Source organism: Leucoraja erinacea, unplaced genomic scaffold (assembly GCF_028641065.1).
Source record: "Leucoraja erinacea ecotype New England unplaced genomic scaffold, Leri_hhj_1 Leri_438S, whole genome shotgun sequence".
Lineage (NCBI taxonomy): Eukaryota > Metazoa > Chordata > Chondrichthyes > Rajiformes > Rajidae > Leucoraja > Leucoraja erinaceus.
In genome coordinates this window covers 88,498-114,968 of record NW_026576339.1, presented here as the reverse complement: position 1 = coordinate 114,968, position 26,471 = coordinate 88,498, and the positions used below count along the sequence as shown (strand labels likewise).

General features: G+C 47.6%; 1 protein-coding gene, 1 long non-coding RNA gene and 1 pseudogene across 2 annotated transcripts in view; 1 reads left to right on the top strand and 2 right to left on the bottom strand.

The window, feature by feature from the left end:
• The first annotated feature begins 737 nt into the window (after positions 1–737).
• Positions 738–9,788, top strand: LOC129693823 (E3 ubiquitin-protein ligase TRIM39-like; annotated as a pseudogene).
• A 2,908-nt stretch (positions 9,789–12,696) lies between these two features.
• On the bottom strand, positions 12,697–17,316 carry LOC129693827 (uncharacterized). Its single transcript, XR_008722920.1, has 2 exons — positions 16,334–17,316; positions 12,697–15,316 (listed from the first exon to the last, which is right to left on the bottom strand). It is a non-coding gene; the product is annotated as an uncharacterized LOC129693827 (long non-coding RNA).
• A 3,303-nt stretch (positions 17,317–20,619) lies between these two features.
• The window catches only part of LOC129693830 (butyrophilin-like protein 2), a gene marked incomplete at its 5' end in the record, with an annotated part of 55,707 nt that continues 49,855 nt past the window's right edge, over positions 20,620–26,471 (bottom strand). The window contains 4 exons of the mRNA XM_055630578.1: positions 20,620–20,817; positions 21,624–21,650; positions 23,291–23,410; positions 24,203–24,484. Of these exons, the coding sequence (XP_055486553.1) occupies positions 20,711–20,817; positions 21,624–21,650; positions 23,291–23,410; positions 24,203–24,484 (536 nt within the window). The remainder of the gene's footprint in view (positions 20,818–21,623; positions 21,651–23,290; positions 23,411–24,202; positions 24,485–26,471) is intronic.

Genomic DNA, 26,471 nt, shown 5'->3' with positions numbered 1-26,471 from the left:
AAATAACATTCAATCCCCGAGACGGCAGCGCGCGCAGTGGAAAACACTTTGAACCAAAGATCTTATAGCGGAGCAAGATAGGCTACTCCTGCTAAATGCAATGGACTGACGTGTAGTACGCTATGGAGGGGACCATGGGCATTTTCCACGCCCATTTTAGCAACCTGAGCCTACCTAACCCGACCCGACTCGCACTGTAATCAATGTTGCGGGGCAACAGTTTGTGTGGGTCAGATTCATAAATCTGTCAGTTCAAACTTCTTGTCAAGAATAAAATTTGATTCTGGTAATAGTCCTTTTTTTAATGTTTTTTAAAGATTTCTTTTTAAATGGGACAAGCAGTGTTTGAGTTGAAAGTAGAACCGGAACCGAAACTCGCTGGGTGATTGACAGGGGGTGACTTTTTGTGCGTGATTAGGGGTTAGCTAATTCAATTAGTTCATAAGGGTGATTCTGGGTTAAGGAATTGTTTATAAACACACATACAGGGAAAATGCAGTATAATGTATATAACTGACAATTTATCCCTCTTCTAAACCAATAGTGAACTTTATTTCGACTAGACAAGGGACACTTAAATAAGAAACATTGCAAATAAAAAACATTTATTCTTCGCTCTAAGATCTTTGGCCAGGACACTGAACACTCAACACTTGCAGACAAATAACATTCAATCCCCGAGACGGCAGCGCGCGCAGTGGAAAACACTGAACCAGGAAGTGGAGGATTTAACAGAGAGGGGCGGACTTAACATGGCTGCGAAAGACAGGTTCGAAAGTTTAACCGAGGAGGATAGTTTGTCCCATCTGCCTGGATTTCTTCACCGATCCGGTGACACTGGAGTGTGGGCACAACTTCTGCCGCTCCTGTATCACACAGAGTTGGGACAGGGAGGGGAAAAACTCCTGCCCGGAATGTAGAGAGGAATTTACAGACCGCACCCTCAGGGTGAATCGGGCCTTGGTTAGACTGTCTGAGAAAGCTCGAACACTGAGCCTGAATCAGACAGAGAAGGAAAGTAAACTTCAGTGCGAGAAACATCAGGAAGAACTGAAGCTGTTTTGTGAAACGGACAAGAAGCTGATCTGTGTGATTTGTGCAGCTGGGCGGGAACACAAGTCTCACAGCTTCATGCCGGTAGATGAAGCTGTTGAAATCTACAAGGTAAAAGCAAACCGATTCTGATCACATCATTGTGTCATGTCGTGTTCATTTTCTGACATTTTTATTCTCTGATCTGAATCCCAACCCCAGGGTCAGGTGAAATCTACCTTCGAATCTCTCACAGAAAAGGAATCAGACATCCAGAAAAAGGAGCAGCAACAGAAAGAGAACATTTCTGGAGTTCAGGTTTGTATTGCCGATTTAATGTTCTTGTGTGGATTTCATCCCTGTGATGTGTGCAATAATTTGGCACCACTACATAGGAATGTTACAACATTTTGAGATTTAAAAAATCAAGCCTTTAATTTATTCCATCAGATAAAGCATAAAAAGAACTTTCATTTGATTCCTAATTCACTTTCATAGCTTCAGTATTAAAAAAAGTTATGGTCATTTTCATACTCGGAAATTAGCATCTTGTTCCCTATTGCTTTTCCATTGACTTAACACAAAAGCTGTGATCGAGGACAGTCAGTTTACATAAATGCCCATAACTTTCTTAAAAATTAAGATAACTGAATGAAATTTTCAGTTATTATCGATTGAAGTATTCTGAAACAAATGATACATCTTACTTGGATGGCCTGATATTAAAGTATATAATTAGTTAATTACCTAATTAAGTAGCTAAATACAAAATTACCCGTTGTGACGGAAATAGTAATAAACACCCAGACTGCCTTGAAAATTCAAAAATATGAATATTCTCAAGATCAGAACTTTAATATTATTGTAACGTTAAAACAAATAGTCAATACCCCCCCCCCCCCCCCCCAAATAATTCATATTCATCAGTGTCATCAAATCAATTAACATTCATCTAAATTCAATTACTAGATCTAAACATCTATCTAAAAATAATTGTTTAAATAGCCAAAGTATCCAAATAACAAACTGATCCCATTCACACAAGAATTCACAATATAACATGATTTTTAAATCTCACTTTGTCATGAAATTCTATGCCAAACGGAAGGAATTGAATGTTTAATTCCCATAAATTTTCCTATGTTGGATATAACACTGCAGCAGACAAGGGGCGTTTTGCACAGACATTTGTTCCAAATCCAGAAACATCCACTCTCAAGATAATCAAAATCATTATTTTATGCTCAATTATGTCATAAGAACATCTACATTTTCTATATTTAGTGTTATTGTCTATCCACGATCAATATTTTCATACTAAATATCTCACTAAAACTTTACTGTGGAAGTTTTCAGTTATTTAGTATGAAAATATTGATCACGGATAGATTATAACACTAAATATAGATGATTTAGACATGACTCTTATGACATGATTGTGAAAAAAAATAATGAATTTGATTATCTTGAGAGTAGCAGTTTCTGGATTGTGACCGATTGGCATGTGGTCGCTGCTGTGATTTAAGCCCCGATTGGCATGTGGTCGCTGCTGTGATTTAAGCCCCGATTGGCATGTGGTCGCTGCTGTGATTTAAGCCCCGATTGGCAGGCAAGGCACGGCCAATATCGCATCGGGGCCTAAATGAAAATCAGATATTTCGCATCATCTGATTACAATGAAACCACACCAAAAAGCAAATTAAGATGGGAAATAGACGACATACCTTTTGTTTTGTCCCGCACTTGCGATCCGTGATGTTGAAGGCATTAGAAGTCACGTTTAACTTCAATCCAATGATGCATTCGCCCAGCAACCTTTTTTTAAAAAAAAAAGGGAGCGGGATTGCAGATCGATTTTTCTTCATCAGCTTGAAGTCCAAGCAAATTCCTCTCCGATAACCAATACAAACCTGGATTATCATCCCGCGCCCCCCCCCCTCCCAACAGCCTCCGGAATCACACGCCCAGGCAGTGCGCAGATCTACAGCGCTACTGATGGTAGGGTTTTGTAACAACACTACACTATAGAGCTCAGTGGTCGAGGACCAGAACACTTGGGGGAGGTTGAGCAGCCAAGGACTTTACTCCCTGGAGAGCAGCAGTCTGAAGAATGGTCTGTGGCAGGTGTATAATATCATGAAACTGAATGATACGTTGGATGGTCAGTCTTTTACCCTTAGTAGGGGGGTCGAGAATGTGAGGGTATAGGTTTTAGATGAGAGGGAAAAGATTTAAAACGAACATGAAGGACAACTTTGGTAGTGGGTTCATGGAACGAGCTGCCAGATGAGGTAGTTGAGTCAGAAACCGTAACAACATTTAAAAGATATTCAAACAAACTCGTGGAGAGAAAAGTTTTAGAACTATCTGGGCCAAATGTGGACAAGTGGAAATAGCACAGATGGGAGGTCTTGGTGGGTATCTAACACCCCTTGCTGTATGACTCTATGAAGTCTGTCATTCTAAGTGGTGCTGCTGTCTGCTAGTTCTGGTGACCTGGTTCTGTCCACTGAGGGTTAATGGACACATGAAATGGAATAGGTTGCAGGGAATTGTACCGGGGAAATGGGAATGATGTGAGTGTACGTTACTTTCACCAAATATTTCAGAATTATCAAGACGAGCTCTTGAATTGCCATGGTGATGAAAGGAGCGGATTATATACAAGTAAATTGGATTAATGTAGATACGTACAGAGCCCAGCATGGACATGTTGGGCCGAAGGGCATATTTCTACACTCCAGAACTCGACATTGATTGGCCAAATGTCACCTTCCATGTCATGAGGAAACACAGCAGAGTGACATAATATATTGATTCTCATCTTTCATCTGACAGAAACAGTCACACAACCTTCAGTCACAGGTCACATCCCAGTTTGCTGAACTGCACCAGATTCTCACTGAGAAAGAGCAGCGGCTACTGGGAGATATCCGGGAAGAAGAGGCGAAGATTGTAAAAACAATGGAGAAAAATCTTCACGAGATTCAAGAGGATTTAAATTCCATTCAGGAGGAACTCTCAAAGTTACAGGAACAGATAGACCTCAAGGACGGCGTGATGTTTCTGAAGGTGAGGGGGTTACACTACAGTTTGGTGAAGTGAAAGTGCACAGTCACAAAGTGGTGGGTTAAATTTCGGAAATAAATGCATCATTTACCAGTAATTCAGAACGGTGTCAAAGTTCCATCTGTTCCATCTACTCACATATCCAACAACAATTCCTCAAATTCCAGGAATCCTCATGTATTTGTCCCACTTCAACTTAAATTTATCTGCAATATTGTCTTCAGGCAGTCCGCTGAGTTCCCCGTTCTGTTTACTGCAGCACTTGTGGAATTTATTAAAGGCCATCATACATTTCAGCTTTGATTTTCGGTGTCCCAACAGGTAGTGATAATATTTCCAACCTCCACCCATTCAAATCCGCCGCTGATCCTAAAATATTCCATCCTATAATCTCTGACATCTCCAGATTAAATCCCACGACCTGCCCGGTCTTACTCGTAAGTTGCATACTCGCAGTTATTTTCATCGACATTCCTAATGCTTTCCCCCGTGTTCGATGTCTCTACGACAATATCCACTTTCTGTCTGTGTGACAGCGGCAAAGAGTTGGGAAATGGGAATTATCAGAGGGTTTTTCTGTAGCAATTTGGTGAAATACCCGACGTCGGGATCATGACGATCCATCTCAGTCTATTGAGATTTGTGTTTTATTTATTTCAGGAGGAAGCTGGTCGCAAGAGCAGGTAGGACATGCTTTTGACTGAAACAATGTTTGTTTTTATAGTACAGCTCAAAAACAGCTCATGCTCAGTTACTAACCAGCTGTTAAATATTTGCAGGGTTAGTGATGAAACCAAAACAATGTTGGTGGTAGATGGCGCGTTGCCCATTGAAAAGTTTGATCGCACCTTTTTCTACAACATGGCATTGAGAGAAACATCTGATATCATCAACCGAGGTAAAACTAATTCCTTTTCCATTGTTCTTTTTAAGACATCTTTCTGCAACACTTATATATGAAGATTAATGGTATTAATGGAGTCAAGGGGAAGCATCACAGAGACAGAGCGAAGTTTGTTTGCACTTGAACAAATCCTTATTCCTGGGTTTTAGACAAAAATGCTGGAGAAACTCAGCGGGTGAGGCAGCATCGATGGAGCGAAGGGAATAGGCGACATTTCGGGTCGAGAGACTTCTTCAGACTGAAGAAGGGTCTCGACCTGAAACGTTGCCTATTTGCTTCGCTCCATAGATGCTGCCTCACCTGCTGAGTTTTTCCAGCATTTTTGTCTACCTTCGATTTTCAGCATCTGCAGTTCCTTCTTAAACACTTGTTCCTGGGTGAATGAGTTTGCTGTACTGGGTGAAATTGCGTAGACTAGGCCTGTGTACTCGAGAGTTCAGGTGTATTAGAGGAGCTCTCAATGAAACATAAAGTCCTTACAGGGCTCAGTGGGCTGGATGCAGGGAGGATGTTTCCCCTGTCTGAGGGGTCTGGAACCAGCGGACACCCTCTCAGAATGTGGGCTGCACCACTTAGGACAGAGACAAGGAGACATTACTGCACGCAGAGACTGGGCAACATTTGGAATTCCCTGCACTGTTGGCTGTGGATAATCAGTCATTCAGTGCTCTTGGAGCCAGAGAGCCATGGTTGTACATTATAGAGTCAGGCCCTTCGGCCCATCAGATGCTTGTCCACCTTTTCCCCCCAGACACATTAATTCCATTTGCCCACATTAGAACCATATTATTAATAATTATAATAAACTTTATATCACTCAAGTTCCAGACAAGGGACAACATTACATAAAAATACATTGCATATAAAACACCATAAAATACATATAACATCTTAGTAGATCACTTATAAAAGCATTAGATATTATATATTAAATACAACACAATAGGTGATTTAAAATCCAGAATTAAAAGAATGATCAATGTCCTACAATGAGACAGTGATACCCGTGTCTCCACAGCTGGGATTGGTAGCGTGTAGTGCTGAACCTTATATATGACAAGGCCACAATGATTACATTTTTAGAGTCTTTTATCCTGCAAATGAATGTATACATATGAATTCTTAGGATAGCTTCTAAAGTACTGACCTCTGAAGCCACAAACATATTACTGGCACTTCACCATCTAGGTTTCCTTAGCAGTGTTCTCATGGCATCATTATAGGCCACCTTTAGTCTCTGCAAACTTGTCTTTCCATAGTTTGAGCACAGGTGTGCAGTATAGAGTGTTGTGCAATATGCTCTAAACTGGGACATCTTCACCGCATCTGTACACGCACCAAATTAGACTAGAGAATATTTGCCTGTACGTACAGCATATGTCGTTGCCTATAAATATTCTCATCATCTGTCATCTGTTCTGTAATAAATTGCTCAAGATATTTTACCGTATTACAGACAGTGAGATTATTGTCAGACAATTTAAAATCAGGAAATTTTAGACATTTATCCTCTTAGGTTCTACAGATCATAACCACACTCTTACAAGCATTATATTTAATATCATTAAATAACATTATATTGAGATTTGAGAATTAAGGGACAGAAGTTTAGGGGTAACATGAGGTAAAACATCTTTACTCAGAGAGTGGGTAGCTGTGTGGAATGAGCTTCCAGTGGAAGTGGTGGAGGCAGGTTCGATTTTATCATTTAAAAATAAATTGGATAGGTATATGGATGGGAAAGGAATGGAGGGTTATGGTCTGAGTGCAGGTAGATGGGACTAGGGGAGAATAAGTGTTCGGCACGGACTAGAAGGGTCAAGATGGCCTGTTTCCGTGCTGTAATTGTTATATGGTTATATGGTTAATATTCAACACATCATCTGTTAAATTGCAATGCCTCTTAAATGTAGTAATTACATTTGATTCCACCACCTACTCTGGCAAAATATACCAGGTATTAAATTCTTTGTGTTAAATAAACTGTCCTCCAGTATTGATATCGCTGCAGACTTTGCCAGACTTCCTTGCTATCCACAATATTAGCCGTTCTCTGCAAACTTTGTAGTCACACCTCCTACATTCACATCCAAGCCATGAAAACATAAAATAAACAGCAAAGGTTGCAGCACGGATCTCTGCTGCACACCACCAGTCCCAGACCTCCAGGCAGCAAAATCATCCTTCTACCGCTACCTGCTACCTCCAACCACCAAGTCAATTGTGGGTCCATTTTACCAACTCGTCTGGGATCCCACCTGCCTTTGTTTTCTGGACCAGCCTCACATGTAAAACATTGTCAAGTCCCTCAGTGAAGTTCATATATTGCTTCACCATGACATCAGAGTGTTCTTGGTTGTACAGACGCATCAAATCCACCCTCCACTAAAGAAAGCAAGTAAACAGTAGCAGATTGCCTCGCCCGTCCAGTCCACTCCCGTTCAGTATGATCACGGCAACTCCACCCCACATCTCTACATCCTCTTTAACCACCTCTAATTACCACTCACATCCGACTCCTCATCTTCCAATCTGCCTCTCCCTCGCCATCTACTGGCAGGATATTTGAATATCTGCCTGAAGAATGGTCTCCTGAAGAACTATAAAAGATGAAATAGCCGCACATTTGGATAGCAGTGACAGGATCGGTCCGAGTCAGCATGGATTTACGAGGGGGAAGTCATGCTTGACTAATCTGCTGGAATTTTTTGAGGATGTAACTGGGAAAATGGACAAGGGAGAGCCAGTGGATGTAGTGTACCTGGACTTTCAGAAACTATTTGATGAGGTCCCACACAGGGGATTAGTGGGCAAAATTAGAGCACATGGTATTGGGGGTAGAGTGCTGACATGGATAGAGAAGTGGTTGGCAGACAGAAAACAAAGAGTAGGGATTAACAGATCCCTTTCAGAATGGCAGGCAGTGACTAGTGGGGTACCGCAAGGCTCGGTGCTGGGACCAGCAGTGACTAGTGGGGTACCGCAAGGCTCGGTGCTGGGAACGCAGCTATTTACAATATACATCAATGATTTAGATGAAGGGATTCAAAGTAACATTAGCAAATTTGCAGATGACACAAAGCTGGGTGGCAGTGTGAACTGTGAGGGGGATGCTTTGAGGATGCAGGGTGACTTGGACAGGCTGGGTGAGTGGGCAGATGCATGGCAGATGCAGTTTAATGCGGATTAATGTGAGGTTAACCACTTTGGTGGCACAACCCGGAAGGCAGATTATTATCTGAATGGTGTCAAGTTGGGAAAGGGGGGAGTACAACGAGATCTAGAGGTCCTTGTTCATCTGTCAATGTAAGTAAGCATGCAGGTACAGCAGGCAGTGAAGAGAATAGCATGTTGGCCTTCATAACAAGAGGAGTTGAGTATAGGAGCAAAGAGGCCCTTCTGCAGTTGTACAGGGCCCTAGTGAGACCACAACTGGAGTATTGTGTGCAGTTTTGGTCTCCTAATTTGAGAAAGGACATTCTTGCTATTGAGGGAGTGCAGCGTAGGTTCACCAGGTTAATTCCTGGGTTTGCGGGACTGTCATATGTTGATAGAATGGAGCAGCTGGGGATCTTATTGAAACATATAAGATTATTAAGGGATTGGACACGCTACAGACATGATCCTGATGTTGGAGGAGTCCAGAACTAGGGGCCATAATTTAGAACGGGGATGAGGAAACACTTTTTCACCAAGAGAGTTGTGACTCTGTGCAGTCAGGGGATATGGGGAGAAGGCAGGAACTGGGTACTGATTGGGGATGATCAGCCATGATCACATTGAATGGCGGTGCTGGCTCGAAGGGCCGAATGGCCTCCTCCTGCACCTATTGTCTATTGCCTATTGTCACTCGTCCTCCCCGTACACCCTCCCCGCCTCACGAAATCCCCCTCTCCATCCCTGGCTACAAACTCCGTGACAGATGTCTGTTGTCCACCCGATGTTGTTGTGGGTGAAACCCCGGGCAAGGTTTCAGTTGTCCGCCCGCCTGTGCCCGAGTCTCCCCCCGACCCCCGGGGACTCTCTGATTCTCTGCTTCTCCCCCCAGTCTCCGTCACCCTGGATGTGGAAACAGCGCATGCGCGGCTCGAGGTGTCTGAGGATCGGAAGAGGGTGAGATGGACCCGGACCGTGAGGAGTCTCCCTGACACCGGGAAGAGGTTTACACTGGGCGTGTGTGCTGGGATCGGAGGGATTCACATCGGGGAGACATTACTGGGAGGTGGAGGTGGCGGGGAGTCAGGGCTGGAGTCTGGGAGTCGCCGCAGAGTCTGTGGAGAGGAAGGGAGGGGTCACACTGACCCCGGAGACTGGAGTCTGGAGCATCAGGCGGTGGGGTGACGGGTTTGATGCATTCACCTCCCCTCCATCCCCTCTCCCCGCCCGTCCCATCCCCGGGAGGGTGGGAGTTTATCTCAGTTACGAGTCCGGGACAGTTTCATTTTACGACGCGGACACCAAGTCCCATCTCCACACCTTCACTGGGAATAAATTCACGGAGAAACTTTATCCTTTCTTCTGGCCTTGGGATGAAAACCAGTGGCTGAGAATCTGCTCCGGTTCCGCTCCGGGTGTGTAAAAGGGTCGGGTCCCGGGACCGGCGTCAGGAGCGGGGCTCAGGGGCTGTGGGGCAGAAACCCGGTGGACAACAGGTCGGCGCTGAACGAACGGCTCCCATTTAATCCCCAAATTCCGCGTCGTGAAACAAACCCCAGTGAGCGCGGAAATAAAACCAGGGGGAATGTAAATGTGGGAAGAGTGAAATAAACAGCAACTGAAATCAGAGCTGTCTGTCTGTCTGTCGATCCGCCCCTCCTCTTTCCCTCCCCCCCACAATCCGGGACGCTCGCCCCTCTCCCCCCCCCCCCCCCCCCCCCCCCCCCCCCCCTCTCCGATGGAGGGCGGCGATGGCCTGGCGCGGGAGGGCAAAAGGGGAAATTTACTCGTGGAGCTGTTGGATCCCTGAGGGGGAAAACGCCAGTCAAGTAAAGACGGGAGGGGTCGGGGAAAGTGGGGGCTCTGTTTTATCCGCTACCACAGTACCCGCTAAATAGCCCGGCTGCATGGAACGTGTTAAGATAAAATCTCGCGGCGGGCCATAGTTTGGTGACCACTGGTTCAGTCCAAAGAGCTAAATCTAACTCTCCTTCAGAACCTTCTGAATTTGTAGTCGGCAGGGCAGTACTCTGCATATCGCCAACTTGGATGTGTTGTGCATACTAACGTGCTATTAGTGCCCCCTTAAAACTGTCTAGTTTATTCCATTCCCTTAAGCTTCTTACAAAGAATGAGTTTTTATAAATATCTGTCCTGGCAAATGGGGTTTCTATTTACAGATCATTTATTTTTCTTGTTCCCCTTTATGTTGAGTATGTTATGTATCAATCTGCAGTTATTCCCACCATCCCCTGTTGAATCTTGTACAACATGGCTAGTCTGTTCCTTGCCCTTCTTGTTTCCAGCGTTTCCCGCTCCAGGTCGGACAGCACCTGGTGACACTGCTACCTCTATTGTAGTTCCCAATGCAAGAGCATGCTGCTTTCCTCTGTACCCCTTCTAGTTTGTTGATATGACCAGTTTTGTGTGGGTCCCAGGTGTATGAAGCACATTCCAGTAAGGGTCTAACCAATGTTGTATATGCTGTGGTTTTCACTTCCTTTGGGCAGAACCAGAGGTTTTGTTTAAGGAATCCTAGTGTCCGGTTGGCTTTAGTGGCCGTGTTGTCCATGTGTTCCCTCCACGAAAGCTTGCCATCAAGATGAACTCCAAGGTATGGTTGTGAACTTGTACAATGAAGTATTTGTCGACTGAAGATGTAGTCTCAAGTAGGTGGTTTCTTCTTGTTTGAAATGACCACAATTGAGCATTTGGTTGGATTGAAGCTCATCTTCCATGTGTGTTGCCATAATTCCAAGGACTTAAGGTCTTCATGTAAGGAGTTGATATCCTCTACATCAGTGACAGGTGTATATACAAGACAATCATCTGTGAAGAGTCTTGTTTTACAATGTATATGTTCAGGTAGATCATTAATGTACATCAGGAACAACAGTGGTCCGCGGACCGTGCCTTGCGGTACTCCTGACAGTACTTGTTCTTCTAAAGAAATGTTTCCTTCACAGGCCCCCCCTCTGCGTCCGGTTTGTGAGAAAGTCCCTAATCCTGTTATGTGGATTATTTCTGATGCCAGTCATCCAGTTTTGCTGGGAGCGATGGAAATAGGCAACGTTTCGGGCCGAAACCTGTCCTCCTTCGCTCCATAGATGCTGCCTCACCCACTGAGTTTCTCCAGCATTTTTGTCCACCTGCATTGATCAGTTCCTCAAGAAGGAACTGCAGATGCTGGAAGTTAACCTCCCCACCCCCTATCAGTCTGAAGAAGGGTTTCGGCCCGAAACGTCACCTATTTCCTTCGCTCCATAGATGCTGCTGCACCCGCTGAGTTTCTCCAGCATTTTTGTGTACCTTTGATCAGTTCCTCGTTTGCTTTCCTTCTAGGTTGTCGTTTCCACTATATGGGGGGCACCGTAATATTTGCTGTGTTCAGGGCCGAGAGGCCTTAACCCGGCCCTGGCAGTTCATTCATCCCCCCCCCCGGGGAATAAAGTGAAGCGGGGACGCAGCGCTGTGGGCGCTAGCAACGTAGTGCGGACCCAATAGGGCGGACCGTGTACAGGAAACTACAGGGCGGACCGTGTAGGGAGAACCAAGAGCGATGGGGGCAGCGTATCTCCCCCAGGTCCGCGCTCCATCTCCACTCTGCCGGGTCCGCGCTAGGGAGGAAAAGACAGCGAACTTCTTCACCCAGAGAGTTGTGAATCTGTGGAATTCTCTGCCACACAAGGCAGTGGCGGCCAATTCACTGGATGCTTTCAAGAAAGAGTTAGATAGAGTTAAAGATAGCGGAGTCAGGGGATATGGGGAGAAGGCAGGAACGGGGTACTGATTGGGGATGATCAGCCATGATCACATTGAATTACGGTGCTGGCTCGAAGGGCCGAATGGCCTCCTCCTGCAGCTATGTTTCTATGCCTCCTTGCCCGTCCACCTTTGTTCCCCGTCGTTTTATTTTATATTATACAATGACTTTTATTCAAAAAATAAAATTAAACATACAGAGTATTAACACAAACAAAGTCTGCCTATGTACAAACAAATGATCAACACATTAATATAACGCCAACTTTATCAACAAGACACTCAACCTCCCGCGGTGACCAGCGTTCACGTACGGTCTCCAGAGTCCCCGTGGACACCGCGTGTGTGTTCCCTCTCCAGGGACACGCGGGCACGGACGTAGGCCCAGACAAGGGGCGGGCAGCCGACCCCGGTGTGGCCATAGACTGCCCGCTGCCTGGACCCGTGAATGACCATCTTGACCAGGCCCAGGAGCAGACGGACAGGGAGATCCCCGACCCCCCTCCCCCCTCTGTACCGGATGCCCAAATATCAGGAGTGTGGGGATAAAATGTAGCCAATACTTGAGGAGCAGCCCCTTCACATAGTCGAACAGGGGCTGCAACCTGTCACACTGCACGTAGACGTGGAACACGGTCTCTTCCTCGCCACAGAAGTGGGAGCCTCCCACAGCCGACCTCGAGGGTGCGGTGGGCCAGACCCCCCTTTCCCTCTCCTCCCCTCCTGGTCACCCTCCTGTTTTTGTTCAGTTTACAAATTGAACACGCACGCAGTTGTCGGAATCTCATTGGCACTTTTATTGTCACAGGTGTGAAATGCTACACATTGAAATTATATTTTTGATTACAAACAGTCCAGCAGAGTATTACCGTACCCCAGGTCAGCAAGTGTACATAAACAGTCTACTGATCGTGTAAACAAGAGGGGCCATTGTACAAAATCCACACTCTAGTCATAGAGTGATAGATACAGTGTGGAAACAGGCCCTTCGGCCCAACTTGCCCACACCGGCCAACATGCCCCATCTACACTAGTCCCACCTGCCTGCATTTGGTCCATATCCCTCTAAACCTGTCCTATCCACGTACCTGTCCAACAGTTTCCTAAACGTTGCAATAGTATCGGCCTCATCTACCTCCTCTGGCAACTCGTTCCATACACCCACCACCCTTTGCATGAAGACGTTACCCGCTCCGATTCCTATTAAATCTTTCCCCCCTCACCTTAAACCTATTAGACAATAGACAATGGGTGCAGGAGTAGGCCATTCGGCCCTTCCAGCCAGCACCGCCATTCACTGTGATCATGGCTGATCATCCACAATCAGTACCCCGTTCCTGCCTTCTCCCCATATCCCCTGACTCCACTAACCTTAAGAGCCCTATCTAGCTCTCTCTTGATTCCACAGATACACAACTCTCAGTGTGAAAAAAGGGTTTCCTCGTCTCTGTTCTAAATGGCCTATCCCTTATTCTTAAACCGTGGCCCCCTGGTTCTGGACTCCCCCAACATCGGGAACATGTTTCCTGCCTCTAGCAGGTCCAAACCCTTAATAATCTTATATGTTTCAATAAGATCCCCTCTCATCCTTCTAAACTCCAGAGTGTACATGCCCAGCCACTCCATTCTCTCAGCATATGACATTCTCGCCATCCCGGGAATTAACCTGGTAAACCTACGCTGCACTCCCTCAATAGTAAGAATGTCCTTCGTCAAATTTGGAGACCAAAACTGCACACAATACTCCAGGTGTGGTCTCACTAGGGCCCGGTACAACTGCAGAAGGACCTCTTTGCTCCTATCCTCAACTCCTCTTGTTGTGAAGGCCAACATGCCATTCGCTTTCTTCACTGCCTGCTGTACCTGCATGCTTACTTTCAGGAGGCTAGTCTTATGAGCCGAGCCTGTCCAGGATATTTGCAGTCCTAACTGGTGCCCAGGATTCATTGATCCCACACAGTCTTCCCACCCAGATCTTCCGTTTACTCCCACTCCAAAGACGTGCAGGTTTGTAGGTTAATTAGGAACAGTCAAGATGGATTTGTGCCTGGAAGGTCATGTTTGACTTGAATTTTTTGAAGAGGTTACTAGGGAAATTGATGAGGGTAAAGCGGTGGATGTTGTATATATGGACTTCAGTAAGGCCTTTGACAAGGTTCCTCATGGAAGGTTGGTTAAGAAGGTTCAATTGTTGGGTATTAATGGTGGAGTAGCAAGATGGGTTCAACAGTGGCTGAATGGGAGATGCCAGAGAGTAATGGTGGATGGCTGTTTGTCAGGTTGGAGGCCAGTGACTAGTGGGGTGCCACAGGGATCTGTGTTGGGTCCACTGTTGTTTGTCATATCCATCAATGATCGATTAGTAAGTATGCAGATGCTACTAAGATAGGTGGTGTTGTGGATAATGAAATAGATTTCCAAAGTCTACAGAGAGATTTCGGCCATTTGGAAAAGTGGGCTGAAAGATGGCAGATGGAGTTTAAATGTTGATAAGTGTGAGGTGCTACATCTTGGCAGGACAAATCAAAATAGGACGTACATGGTAAATGGTAGCAAATTGAGGAATGCAGTTGAACAGAGGGATCGAGGAATAACTTTGCATAGTTCCCTGAAGGTGGAATCTCATGTAGATAGGGTGGTAAAGAAAGCTTTTGGTGTGCTGGCTTTTATAAATCTGAGCATTGAGTATAGAAGTTGGGATGTAATGTTAAAATTGTACAAGGCATTAGTGAGGCCATTTCTGGAGTAGGGTGTACAATTTTGGTTGCCTAATTATAGGAAGGATGTCAACAAAATAAAGAGAGTACAGAGGAGATTTACTAGAATGTTGCCTGGGTTTCAGCAACTAAATTACAGAGAAAGGTTGAACAAGTTAGGTCTTTATTCTTTGGAGCGCAGAAGGTTAAGGGGGGACTTGATAGAGGTCTTTAAAATGATGAGAGGGATAGACAGAGTTGACGTGAATAAGTTTTTTCCATTGAGAGTAGGGAAGATTCAAACAAGAGGACATGATGTGAGAATTAAGAGACAGAAGTTTAGGGGTAACATGAGGGAGAACTTCTTTACTCAGAGAGTGGTAGCTGTGTGGAATGAGCTTCCAGTGGAAGTGGTGGAGGCAGGTTCAATTTTATCATTTAAAAATAAATTGGATAGGTATATGGATGGGAAAGGAATGGAGGGTTATGGTCTGAGTGCAGGTAGATGGGACTAGGGGAAAATAAGTGTTCGGCACGGACTAGAAGGGCTGAATGGCCTGCTTCCGTGTTGTAATTGTTATATGGCTAATGGTGCTTGGTAAATGTAAAAATTGTCCCTAGTGTGTGTAGGATAGTGTTAGTGTGTGGGCATCGCTGGTCGGCGCTGACCCGGTGGGCCGAAGGGCCTGTTTCTGCCCTGTACAGGTGCACAACCTTTTATCCGGTGTTCCGGAAACCGAAAAACTCCGAAAACCGGCCATTTTTTCCAGGATGTCGTCTACACCCCAAAGCTCGCGTTTGGCGCCAAACTTAACCCGAAACGACCCACGGTCAACCCAGGTCTGTACTACTGTAGCGGCTGCCTCCTCCCCGGAGACCGGGGAGACACTTAAACATCTGTAAATCATTGCTTAAATGTTAGTCAGTTAGTTTGGAGGGCTTTTATGTGAAGAGGGGGTGAAGGGGTAAACTTTAATTCTTAGTCCCCTACCTGGTCGGAGAGACGGGGAGCGGTCAATGCCTTACCGGGTCGCCGTGCAGTAAGCTCCGCAGCGCTGTGGCCGGTGGGGCTGCGGGCGGCGCCGGTTGTAGCTCCGACCCCGGCAACTCTACCCCTGGCTGCGAGGTGCTCCAAATCCACCGCCGCCCGCGGCCGGACGCCCCTAACCCCAGCTCCGTAAATGTTGGGAGTCGGCGGCGTCGCAGCGCTGGGATACCAGCGGGAAGCGGGCAATGCCTTACCGGGTCGCTGTGCGGTAAGCTCCAGGGCGCGGAGGCCGCCTTCTCCCAACATTCGCGGAGCTAGGGTGGGGGGCGTCCGACCGCGGGCGGCGCTGGATTTGGAGCGCCTCGCAGCCAGCGGTAGAGTTGCCGGGGTCGGAGCTACAACCGGCGCCGCCCGCGGCCGGACGGAGCCCCCAGCTCCGCGATGTTGGGAATCGCCGACCAGGTAGGGGACTAAGAATTAAAGTTTCCCCCTTCACCCCTACACCACCACCACCACATAAAATCCCTCCAAACTAACTGACTAACATTTATGCAATGATTTACAATGATTCCCCGATCTCCGGGGAGGAGGCAGTCGCTCCAGACTTTTCAAGCCGCCCGCGCTACCTACCTAATCTACGCTAAAAATCTTCCATTCGGAAATCCAAAAATGTCCGAAATCCGACAAGTGTCTGGTCCCAAGGCTTTCGGATAAAAGGTTGTGCACCTGTATCTCTAAACTAAACTCTCTCTCCTCTCATCCTTCTAAACTCCAGAGTGTACAAGCCCAGCCGCTCCATTCTATCAACATATGACAGTCCCGCCATCCCGGGAATTAACCCGGTGAACCTACGCTGCACTCCCTCAATAGCAAGAATGTCCTTCCTCAAATGTGGAGACCAAAACTGCACACAATACTCCAGGTGTGGTCTCACTAGGGCCCTGTACAAATGTAGAAGGACCTCTTTGCTCCTATACTCAACTCCTCTTATTATAAAGGCCAAAATGCCATTGGCTTTCTTCACTGCCTGCTGTAACCTGCATGCTTACTTTCAGTGACTGATGTACAAGGACCCCCAGATCCCGTTGTACTTCCCCTTTTCCCAACTTGACACGACATTCGTGAGGCCAAATTTGGAGTATTGTGTTTTCCGTTTTGGTTACCCTGGTACAGAAACAATGTTGTCAAACTGGATAGGATACAGAGAAGATTTAAGCCCCTGTCCACGAGTATGTTCACGAGCTTCTACGAGTAAAAAGTAACCATTTTTTTCATCACCAATATTTTTTAACTCCTGGACATTTTTTCACACCGTTGATGAAACTTCACGAGTAAAAAAATACTTGTGATGAAAAAAATTGTTACTTTTTAGTTAATAATCTGCAACCAAAGTGGATAACCTCACAATTATCCACATTAAACTGCATCTGCCCACTCCCCCAACCTGTCCAAGTCACCCTGCATCCTCATAGCATCCTCCTCACAGTTCACACTGCCAACGAGCTTTGCGTCATCTGCAAATTTGCTAATGTTACTTTGAATCCCTTCATCCAAATTATTGATGTATATTGTAAATAGCTGCAGTCCCAGCACTGAGCCTTGCGGTACCCCACTAATCACTGCTGGTCCCAGCACCGAGCCTTGCGGTACCCCACTAGTCACTGCTGGTCCCAGCACCGAGCCTTGCGGTACCCCACTAGTCACTGCTGGTCCCAGCACCGACCGAGCCTTCCCAGCACCGAGCCTTGCGTTACCCCACTAGTCACTGCTGGTCCCAGCACCGAGCCTTGCGGTACCCCACTAGTCACTGCTGGTCCCAGCACCGAGCCTTGCGGTACCCCACTAGTCACTGCTGGTCCCAGCACTGAGCCTTGCGGTACCCCACTAGTCACTGCTGGTCCCAGCACCGAGCCTTGCGTTACCCCACTAGTCACTGCTGGTCCCCAGCACCAAGCCTTGCGGTACCCCACTAGTCACTGCTGGTCCCAGCACCGAGCCTTGCGGTACCCCACTAGTCACTGCCTGCCATTCTGAAAGGGACCCGTTAATCCCTACTCTTTGTTTCCTGTCTGCCTTCCTCACCTGGGTGCCATTTATGTTATGCTGTGTTGTGGACTTTCTGTGTTTGTGCTTTTTAAAAAATTTTAATTCAATTTCAATTTTATTTTAAATATGTTTTATTATTTATTTATTATTTATTTTTATTATTTTTCTTGTGATTTTTTTTAACGATACTGCCTGTACGGGAAATTCATTTCGTTGTCTCAAAGTGAGGCAATGACAATAAAATTTGAATACAAGAATACAAGAATACAAGAAAAACGCTGGCAGTATCATCAAGGACCCAGACCATCCTGGCCACACACTCATCTCCCTGCTACCTTCAGGTAGAAGGTACAGGAGCCTGAAGACTGCAACAACCAGGTTCAGGAATAGCTACTTCCCCACAGCCATCAGGCTATTAAACCTGGCTCGGACAAAACTCTGAACATTAATAGCCTATTATCTGTTATTTGCACTTGATCAGTTTATTTATTCATGTGTGTATTTACATATTTAATGGTATATGGACACACTGATCTGTTCTGTATTCATGCCTACTATGTTCTGTTGTGCTGAAGCAAAGCAAGAATTTCATTGTCCTATCAGGGACACATGACAATAAACTCACTTGAACTTGAACTGAACATAACCTGGCAACAACCCACGTCACCTGGAGACAATCTACTTCACCTGGCGACAACCTACGACCACACCTACGTCAGGAGAAATCAAGCTACGCTCATTGGCCTCAAACCCACGGCCGGCGAACATTTTTGATCATATCGAAAATCCATCGTCGACCAGAAAGACACTACGACTCTCTGGGCGACTTTAAGAGACGAGTCACGAACATACAGGCAACACACCAGCGACCATGTGGAGACAGTCTAGTCACCTATAGTCGCCTAAGTGGGACAGGTTCATTAGAGGACCTAGCTTCCATCGTCATCAGCTGGTGTTATATGACTCCTGTCTGGCCACAACCATAAGGTGAGAGGGCACACATTGAAGAGGGAGGTCAGGGGCAACTTTTTTCACTCAGTCAGGAGTTGAGTATAGGAGCAAAGAGGTCCTTCTGCAGTTGTACAGGGCCCTAGTGAGACCACACCTGGAGTATTGTGTGCAGTTTTGGTCCCCTAATTTGAGGAAGGACATTCTTGCTATTGAGGGAGCCCAGCGTAGGTTCACCAGGTTAATTCCCGGGATGGCGGGACTGTCATATGCTGAGAGAATGGGGCAGCTGGGCTTGTACATTCTGGAGTTTAGAAGAATGAGAGGATATCTCATTGAAACATATAAGACAGTTAAGGGTTTGGACACGCTAGAGGCAGGAAACATGTTCCTGATGTTGGGGGAGTCCAGAACCAGGGGCCACACAGTTTAAGAATATGGGGTAGGCCATTTGAAACGGAGATGAGGAAAAACTTTTTCACACAGAGGGTTGTGAGTCTGTGGAATTCTCTGCCTCAGAGGGCGGTGGAGGCCGGTTCTCTAGATACTTTCAAGAGAGAGTTAGATTGGGCTCTTAAAGATAGCGGAGTCAGGGGATATGGGGGTGAAGGCAGGAACGGGGTACTGATTGGGGATGATCAGCCATGATCACATTGAATGGCGGTGCTGGCTCGAAGGGCCGAATGGCCTACTCCTGCACCTATTGTCTAGCTGCCAGAGGAAGCTGTGGAAACGGGTACAATGATGGGTTGTAGAAGACATTTGGACAGATGCGGGGTGTCATGGTGGAGCAGCGGGTAGAGCTGCTGCCTCACAGCGCCAGAGACCCGGGTTCCATCCTGACTACGGGTGCTGTCTGTGCAGAGTTTGCACGTTCTCCCCGTGACCTGGGTGCTCCGGTTTCCTCCCACACTCCAAAGCCGTGCAGGTTTGCAGGTTAATTGGCTTCTGTAAATTGTAAATTGTGCCTAGTGTGTAGGGTTGTGTTCATGTGTGGGGATCGCTGGTCGGCACGGACACTTGAGAGAGATGGCCCTGCGAGGGAGCATCTTCCCAGGTGATGAGGACGAGTGTCTGATCTAGACACGTCCAGGTAAAGGTGAGCACTCACCTGTAAAAAGCTCCAATTCATCTGAAATAGAGAGAGAGAGAGATGTCAGTATGAGCCGAGATCTCTTCCTTATTCCCGACGTACACCGAGCCTTCCGGCAGTCAGCTGAACTACCCGCCGCTTCTCACGATACCCAGGCTCAATCCCGACTACGGGTGCTGTCTCTGCGGAGTTTGCACGTTCTCCCCTTGAGTTTTCCCCGAGATCTTCCGTTACCTCCCACATGCCAAAGACGTACAGGTTTGTATGTTAATTGGCCTGGTATAGATGTAACATTGCCCCTTGGTGTGTGTAGGAGAGTGTTAATGTGCGGGGATCGCTGGTGGGCATGTACGTGGTGGGCCGAAGGGCCTGTTTCGTGCTGTATCTCTAAACGAAAATCATCATTCCCAGTTCCTGCCTACTCCACACAAGGTGTCTGTCTATCTGTGTGTGTGTGTGTGTGTGTGTGTGTATGTGCGTGTGTGTGTCTGTGTGTGTGTGTGTGTGTGTGTGTGTGTGTGTGCGTGTGTGTGTGTGTGTGTGGGTGTGTGTGTGTGTGTGTGTGTGTGTGTGTGTGTGTGTGTGTGTGTGTGTGTGTGTGTGTGTGTGTGTGTGTGTGTGTGTGTGCGAGTGTGTGTGTGTGTGTGTGTGTGTGTGTGTGTGTGTGTGTGTGTGTGTGTGCTTGTGTGTGCGTGTGTGCGTGTGTTGTGCGTGTGTGTGTGTGTGTGTTCGCGCGTTTGTGTGTGCGTGTGCGTGTCTATGTGCGTGTCTGTGTGCATGTGTGTGTCTATGTGCGTGTCTGTGTGCGTGCGTCCGTGTGCTTTGCATGTTCTCCCAGTGACTGCGTGGGTAACAGGTCTCTGTAAATCACGTGTTTTCAAGGTTCGAGCTTGGCAAGGGAAGAGAAGCAGAGGGTGGGCAAGAAGGGTGGGGCCCTTCATGCCCCCTAGAGTAGACCACCCCTCATTGATCACCGCACTGTGTTAGCACCTCCCCTATCACACAGAATGGACCATTCACATCAACATCAACTCATTCATTTGACCAAGTATTCCTTGACGCAAGATCTGAAGCAGATAGAATGTAACTTTCTTACCTACAGCGTCGCATATCGTCTTGTGTTCTGTAAAGAACAGAAAATACATCTTCAGACAAGGCCCTTATTGGCAACAGGTTAAGGTGCGAGCATTATGTTACCAATAGACTATGGACAATAGGTTCTAGAAACTTCCATCTTCCCCTCGTTACCCGAGCCCTGCCCCAGCGCCTTCTTTAGAAAACATTGCAAACAGGTGCAGGAGTAGAGGCCATTCGGCCCCTCGAGCCAGCACCGCCATTCAATGTGATCATGGTTGATCATCCACAATCAGTACCCCGTTCCTGCCTTCTCCCCAGACTCCGCTATCTTTAAGAGCCCTATCTAGCTCTCTCTTGAAAGTATCCAGAGAACCGGCCTCCACCGCCCTCTGAGGCAGAGAATTCCACAGAATCACAACTATTTGGGTGAATTTTTTTCCCCTCATCTCCGTTCTAAATGGCCGACCCCTTATTCTTAAAATGTGTGGCCCCTGGTTCTGGACTCCCCCAGCATCGGGAACATGTTTCCTGCCTCTAGCGTGTCCAAACCCTTAATAATCTTATATGTTTCAATGAGAAGCCCTCTCATCCTTCTAAACTCCAGAGTGTACAAGCCCAGCCGCTCCATTCTCTCAGCATATGACAGTCCCTCCATCCCGGGAATTAACCTGGTGAACCTACGCAGGGCTCCCTCAATAGCAAGAATGTCCTTCTTCAAATTAGGGGACCAAAACTGCACACAATACTCCAGGTGTGGTCTCACTAGGGCCCTGTACAACTGCACAGGCCCTGCACCTATTGTCTATTGAATGGAGAACTCGGAGGTGGAAGGAAAGAAATAGATTTACTTACTCTCCAGTGTGGGCCGTTTGTACAACTCTGCAAGAGAAAAAACAAGGTTGGTACACATTTCTTATTAAACACGAATACACACTCGCACACACTTACACACACACACTCGCACACTTACACACACATTGCACACACACATGCATCGCGCGCACACGCGCACACACACACACGCAGACACACACTCATGCACATCCACGCGCACACACACATGCACACACACACACGCACGCATGCACACACACGCGCACACACACGGGCACACACACATACACACAGGGGCACAAACACGCACACGCACGTACAGGGGCACACGCACAGGGGCGCACACACACACACGCAAACAGGGGCACACACACTCACGCAAACACACACTCACGACACCACACGCGCACACACACACAGGGGGCACACACACACAGACACACGGACACACACACACACACACACAGGGGCACACACGCACATACACACACAACGGGCACATACGGCGCACATACACACACGCACACACACACGCACACACACACACACATACACACATAAACACACACACAGGGCACACACACAGGGGCACACACACACACACACACACACACCTAGGGGCACACACACACACACACACACACACAGGGGCACACACACACTACCAACTCCATTCTCCTGCCTTCTCCCCGTAACACCCTGACACCCGTAGCAATTAAGGATCTATCTATCTCCGCCTTAAAAATATCTACTGGCTTGTGGCCTCCACAGCCGTCTGTGGCAAAGAATCCCACAGATTCACCACCCTCTGACTAAAGAAATTCCTCCTCATCTCCTTCCTGAATATACAACATAGAAGTGGGCAACTCAACAACAGGCCCTTCGGCCCACTATGTCTATGCTGTACACGAAGCCAGTCTGAAGAAGTGTCTCAACCTGAAACGTCACCTATTCCTTCGCTTCATAGAGCAAGTAAAACTAGCAGAAAGAGGTGAGTGATTTTCTTTAAAAGATTTACTTTATTTTGAATATTGAACAATATATACAGTGGAAAAAGATTGGGAAAATCCCTCCCGGCATTCCCACAGTCTATACATCCATTCGTCAGTGTTATGGGTGGACACAAAATGCTGGAGTGAAGGGCCTGTCCCACTTGCATGCGTTTGGTGCGACCAAACGGAAGCGGAGTTCACGCTAAGTACGCGCTTTCTCCCTCCTTCCCCTCCCCTTCCCAGCTCTCCCACAGCCCACTGTCTCCTCCTCTTCCTTCCTTCTTCCTCCCCCCCCACATCAGTCTGAAGAAGGGTCTCGACCCGAATCGTCACCTATTTCCTTCGCTCCATAGATGCTGCCTCACCCGCTGAGTTTCTCCAGCATTTTTGTCTGCCTTCGATTTTTCCAGCACCTGTAGTTCTTTCTTAAACATGATGCCAAGGCCATCTCTTATCTGCCTGCATCCGATCCATATCAATATACAACAGACAATAGTTGCAGGTGTAGGCCATTCGGCCCATCCAGCCAGCACCGCCAATATATGGCAGTCCCGCCATCCCGGGAATTAACCTGGTGAACCTACGCTGCACTCCCTCAATAGCAAGATCGTTCTGGTGAACCTCCTCTGGACTCTCTCCAGAGCCAACACTTCCATCCTCAGATACGGGGACCCAAAACTGCTCACAACCTACCCTTGGTTTTCTTCCGCTTCCAGTAGTAATAAATGCTGCCACCGAACAGCACGATGAGCAGAAAGACCAGGAACACCATGAAAGCACTGAAGTACTTGGAAACTCTGGGGAAGAATTCATCTGCGGACAAAGGGAGGAAGAGAATGGAGTGTTACACCAATGGACAATAGACAATAGGTGCAGGAGGAGGCCATTCGGCCCTTCGAGCCAGCACCACCATTCAATGTGATCACGGCTGATCATCCCCAATCAGTACCCCGTTCCTGCCTTCTCCCCATATCCCCTGACTCCGCTATCTTTAAGAGCCCTATCTAGCTCTCTCTTGAAAGCATCCAGAGAACCGGCCTCTGAGGCAGAGAATTCCACAGTCTCACAACTCTCTGGGTGAAAAGCTTTTTCCTCGTCTCCGTTCTAAATGGCTTACCCCTTATTCTTAAACTGTGGCCCCTGATTCTGGACTCCCCCAACATCGGGAACATGTTTCCTGCCTCTAGTGTGTCCAAACCCTTAATAATCTTATATGTTTCAATAAGATCTCCTCTCATCCTTCTAAACTCCACAGAGTGTACAAGCCCCAGCCGCTCCATTCTCACAGCATATGACAGTCCCGCCATCCCGGGAATTAACCTGGTGAACCTACGCTGGGCTCCCTCAATAGCAAGAATGTCCTTCCTCAAATTAGGGGACCAGAACTGCACACAATACTCCAGGTGTGGTCTCACTAGGGCCCTGTACAACTGCAGAAGGACCTCTTTGCTCCTATACTCAACTCCTCTTGTTATAAAGGCCAACATGCCATTGGCTTTCTTCACTGCCTGCTGTACCTGCATGCTCGTGAACTTACAGTACCGATGCCCGCCGCGCCCACCTGCCCCAATGCCCGCAGACGTCGGATGCGTGCGGTGTCCTGACCTGGGATGTGGATCCGGGATACTTGGAGTTCCGTCAGCAGTGGTGCCCGCACCTGGCACCAGACGGCCGCCAGCCCTTGCCGCACCTCCACCGAGCTGGAGATACGGTAGAAGCCGTCGGCATCCCTGGCGGTCCGTGTGCCAGAGCCGTCTAGCCCATCCTTGCGTCCCTGGACCGTCCAGAGCAGGGTGGGCAGGGGGAACCAACCCGTGGAGTTGCACTGCACCAGGATCCCGTCGTCGTGGTAACCTTCCAACCGGAGCGTGGGACGCGCCCCCAAACCTGCGGTGGCGAGAGAGGTCGGTCAGTGAAATACGGCAACAATGGATGACCAACACCCTGCACCAGCACTGACCTGGTGTTAGAGGCTCAAGGGACCAGTTGACCTGGTGTTAGAGGCTCAAGGGACCAGTTGACCAGGTGTTAGAGGCTCAAGGGACCAGTTGACCTGGTGTTAGAGGCTCAAGGGACCAGTTGACCAGGTGTTAGAGGCTCAAGGGACCAGTTGACCTGGTGTTAGAGGCTCAAGGGACCAGTTGACCAGGTGTTAGAGGCTCAAGGGACCAGTTGACCAGGTGTTAGAGGCTCAAGGGACCAGTTGACCTGGTGTTAGAGGCTCAAGGGACCAGTTGACCAGGTGTTAGAGGCTCAAGGGACCAGTTGACCAGGTGTTAGAGGCTCAAGGGACCAGTTGACCAGGTGTTAGAGGCTCAAGGGACCAGTTGACCTGGTGTTAGAGGCTCAAGGGCCATTCGGCCCTTCCAGCCAGCAGTCGGCCATTCGGCAATGTGAGCCAGCACCGCCATTCAATATGATCATGGATCATCCCCAATCAGTACCCCGTTCCTGCCTTCTCCCCATATCCCCCGACTCCGCTATCTTTAAGAGCCCTATCTAGCTCTCTCTTGAAAGTTTCCAGAGAACCGGCCTCCACCGCCCTCTGAGGCAGAGAATGTCCAAGATGCTGCCTCTAAGACGTCATGAAGCTGAGACTCAACGCCTCTCAGACTCTTTATGTCTCTAAGACTCTAAGACTATGTGCACAAGACTCCATGTCACTAATGGGCCAGTCCCAATTAGTGATGTTTTCGGCGAATGCCGGCATTATTGACTGACGTACCAGACCCCCGAAAATACGCGACGCGATATTGACGCGCGGTGTTTTTTTTCAAGTGCCGCAACATTTTTGTCGCCGCTGGATTTTGAAATGTTCAAAATCTTTCGGCGACCCTGATAAGTCAGTTAATGAAGCCGGCAGGTGGGATAGAAGTTCTGGACAATATTTTAGGCGACTGCCAGTGACTAGGACAATGGAATTCACCGATGTCAGCAACGGCGACAACCTACGCCACCAGGCGACAACCTACAACAGTCCAAATTGTTGCCATTGTGGCCGAAATTTTTTCAACATGTTGAAAATTCTTTTGGCAGTCGCCTGTAGTCGCCTAAAAAATCGCCTAAGTGGGACTCCAAGACTCTAAAGGGCCTGTCCCACTTGGCGATTTTTTCGGCGACTGCCGGTACCATTGACTGGCGTATCAGGGTTGCCGAAAGATACATGACGAGATGACGTATTGGCGCTCGGTGTTTTTTCAAGTGTCGCAACTTTTTTTTGTCGCTGCTGGAATTTTGAAATGTTCAAAATCTTTCGGGGACCCTGATATGATGCCGGCAGTCCAAATTGTCGCCATTACAATAGACAATACACAGTAGGTGCAGGAGGAGGCCATTCGGCCCTTCGAGCCAGCACCGCCATTCAATGTGATCATGGCTGATCATCCCCAATCAGTACCCCGTTCCTGCCTTCTCCCCATATCCCCTGATTCCGCTATCTTTAAGAGCCCTATCGAGCTCTCTATCAGCAGAGAATTCCTCAGACTCACAACTCTCTGGGTAAAAATGTTTTTCCTCATCTCCATTCTAAATGGCCTACTATTTATTCTTAAACAGTGGCCCCTGGTTCTGGACTCCCCCAACATCAGGGACATGTTTCCTGCCTCTAGCGTGTCCAAACCCTTAGTAATCTTTTATGTTTCATTAAGATCTCCTCTCATCCTTCTAAACTCCAGAGTGTACAAGCCCAGCCACTCCATTCTCTCAGCATATGACAGTCGCGGGAATTAACCTGGTGAACCTACGCTGCACTCCCTCAATAGCAAGAATGGCCTTGTACAAATTAGGGGACCAAAACTGCACACAATACTCCAGGTGTGGTCTCACTAGGGCCCTGTACAACTGCAGAAGGACCTCTTTGCTCCTATACTCATTG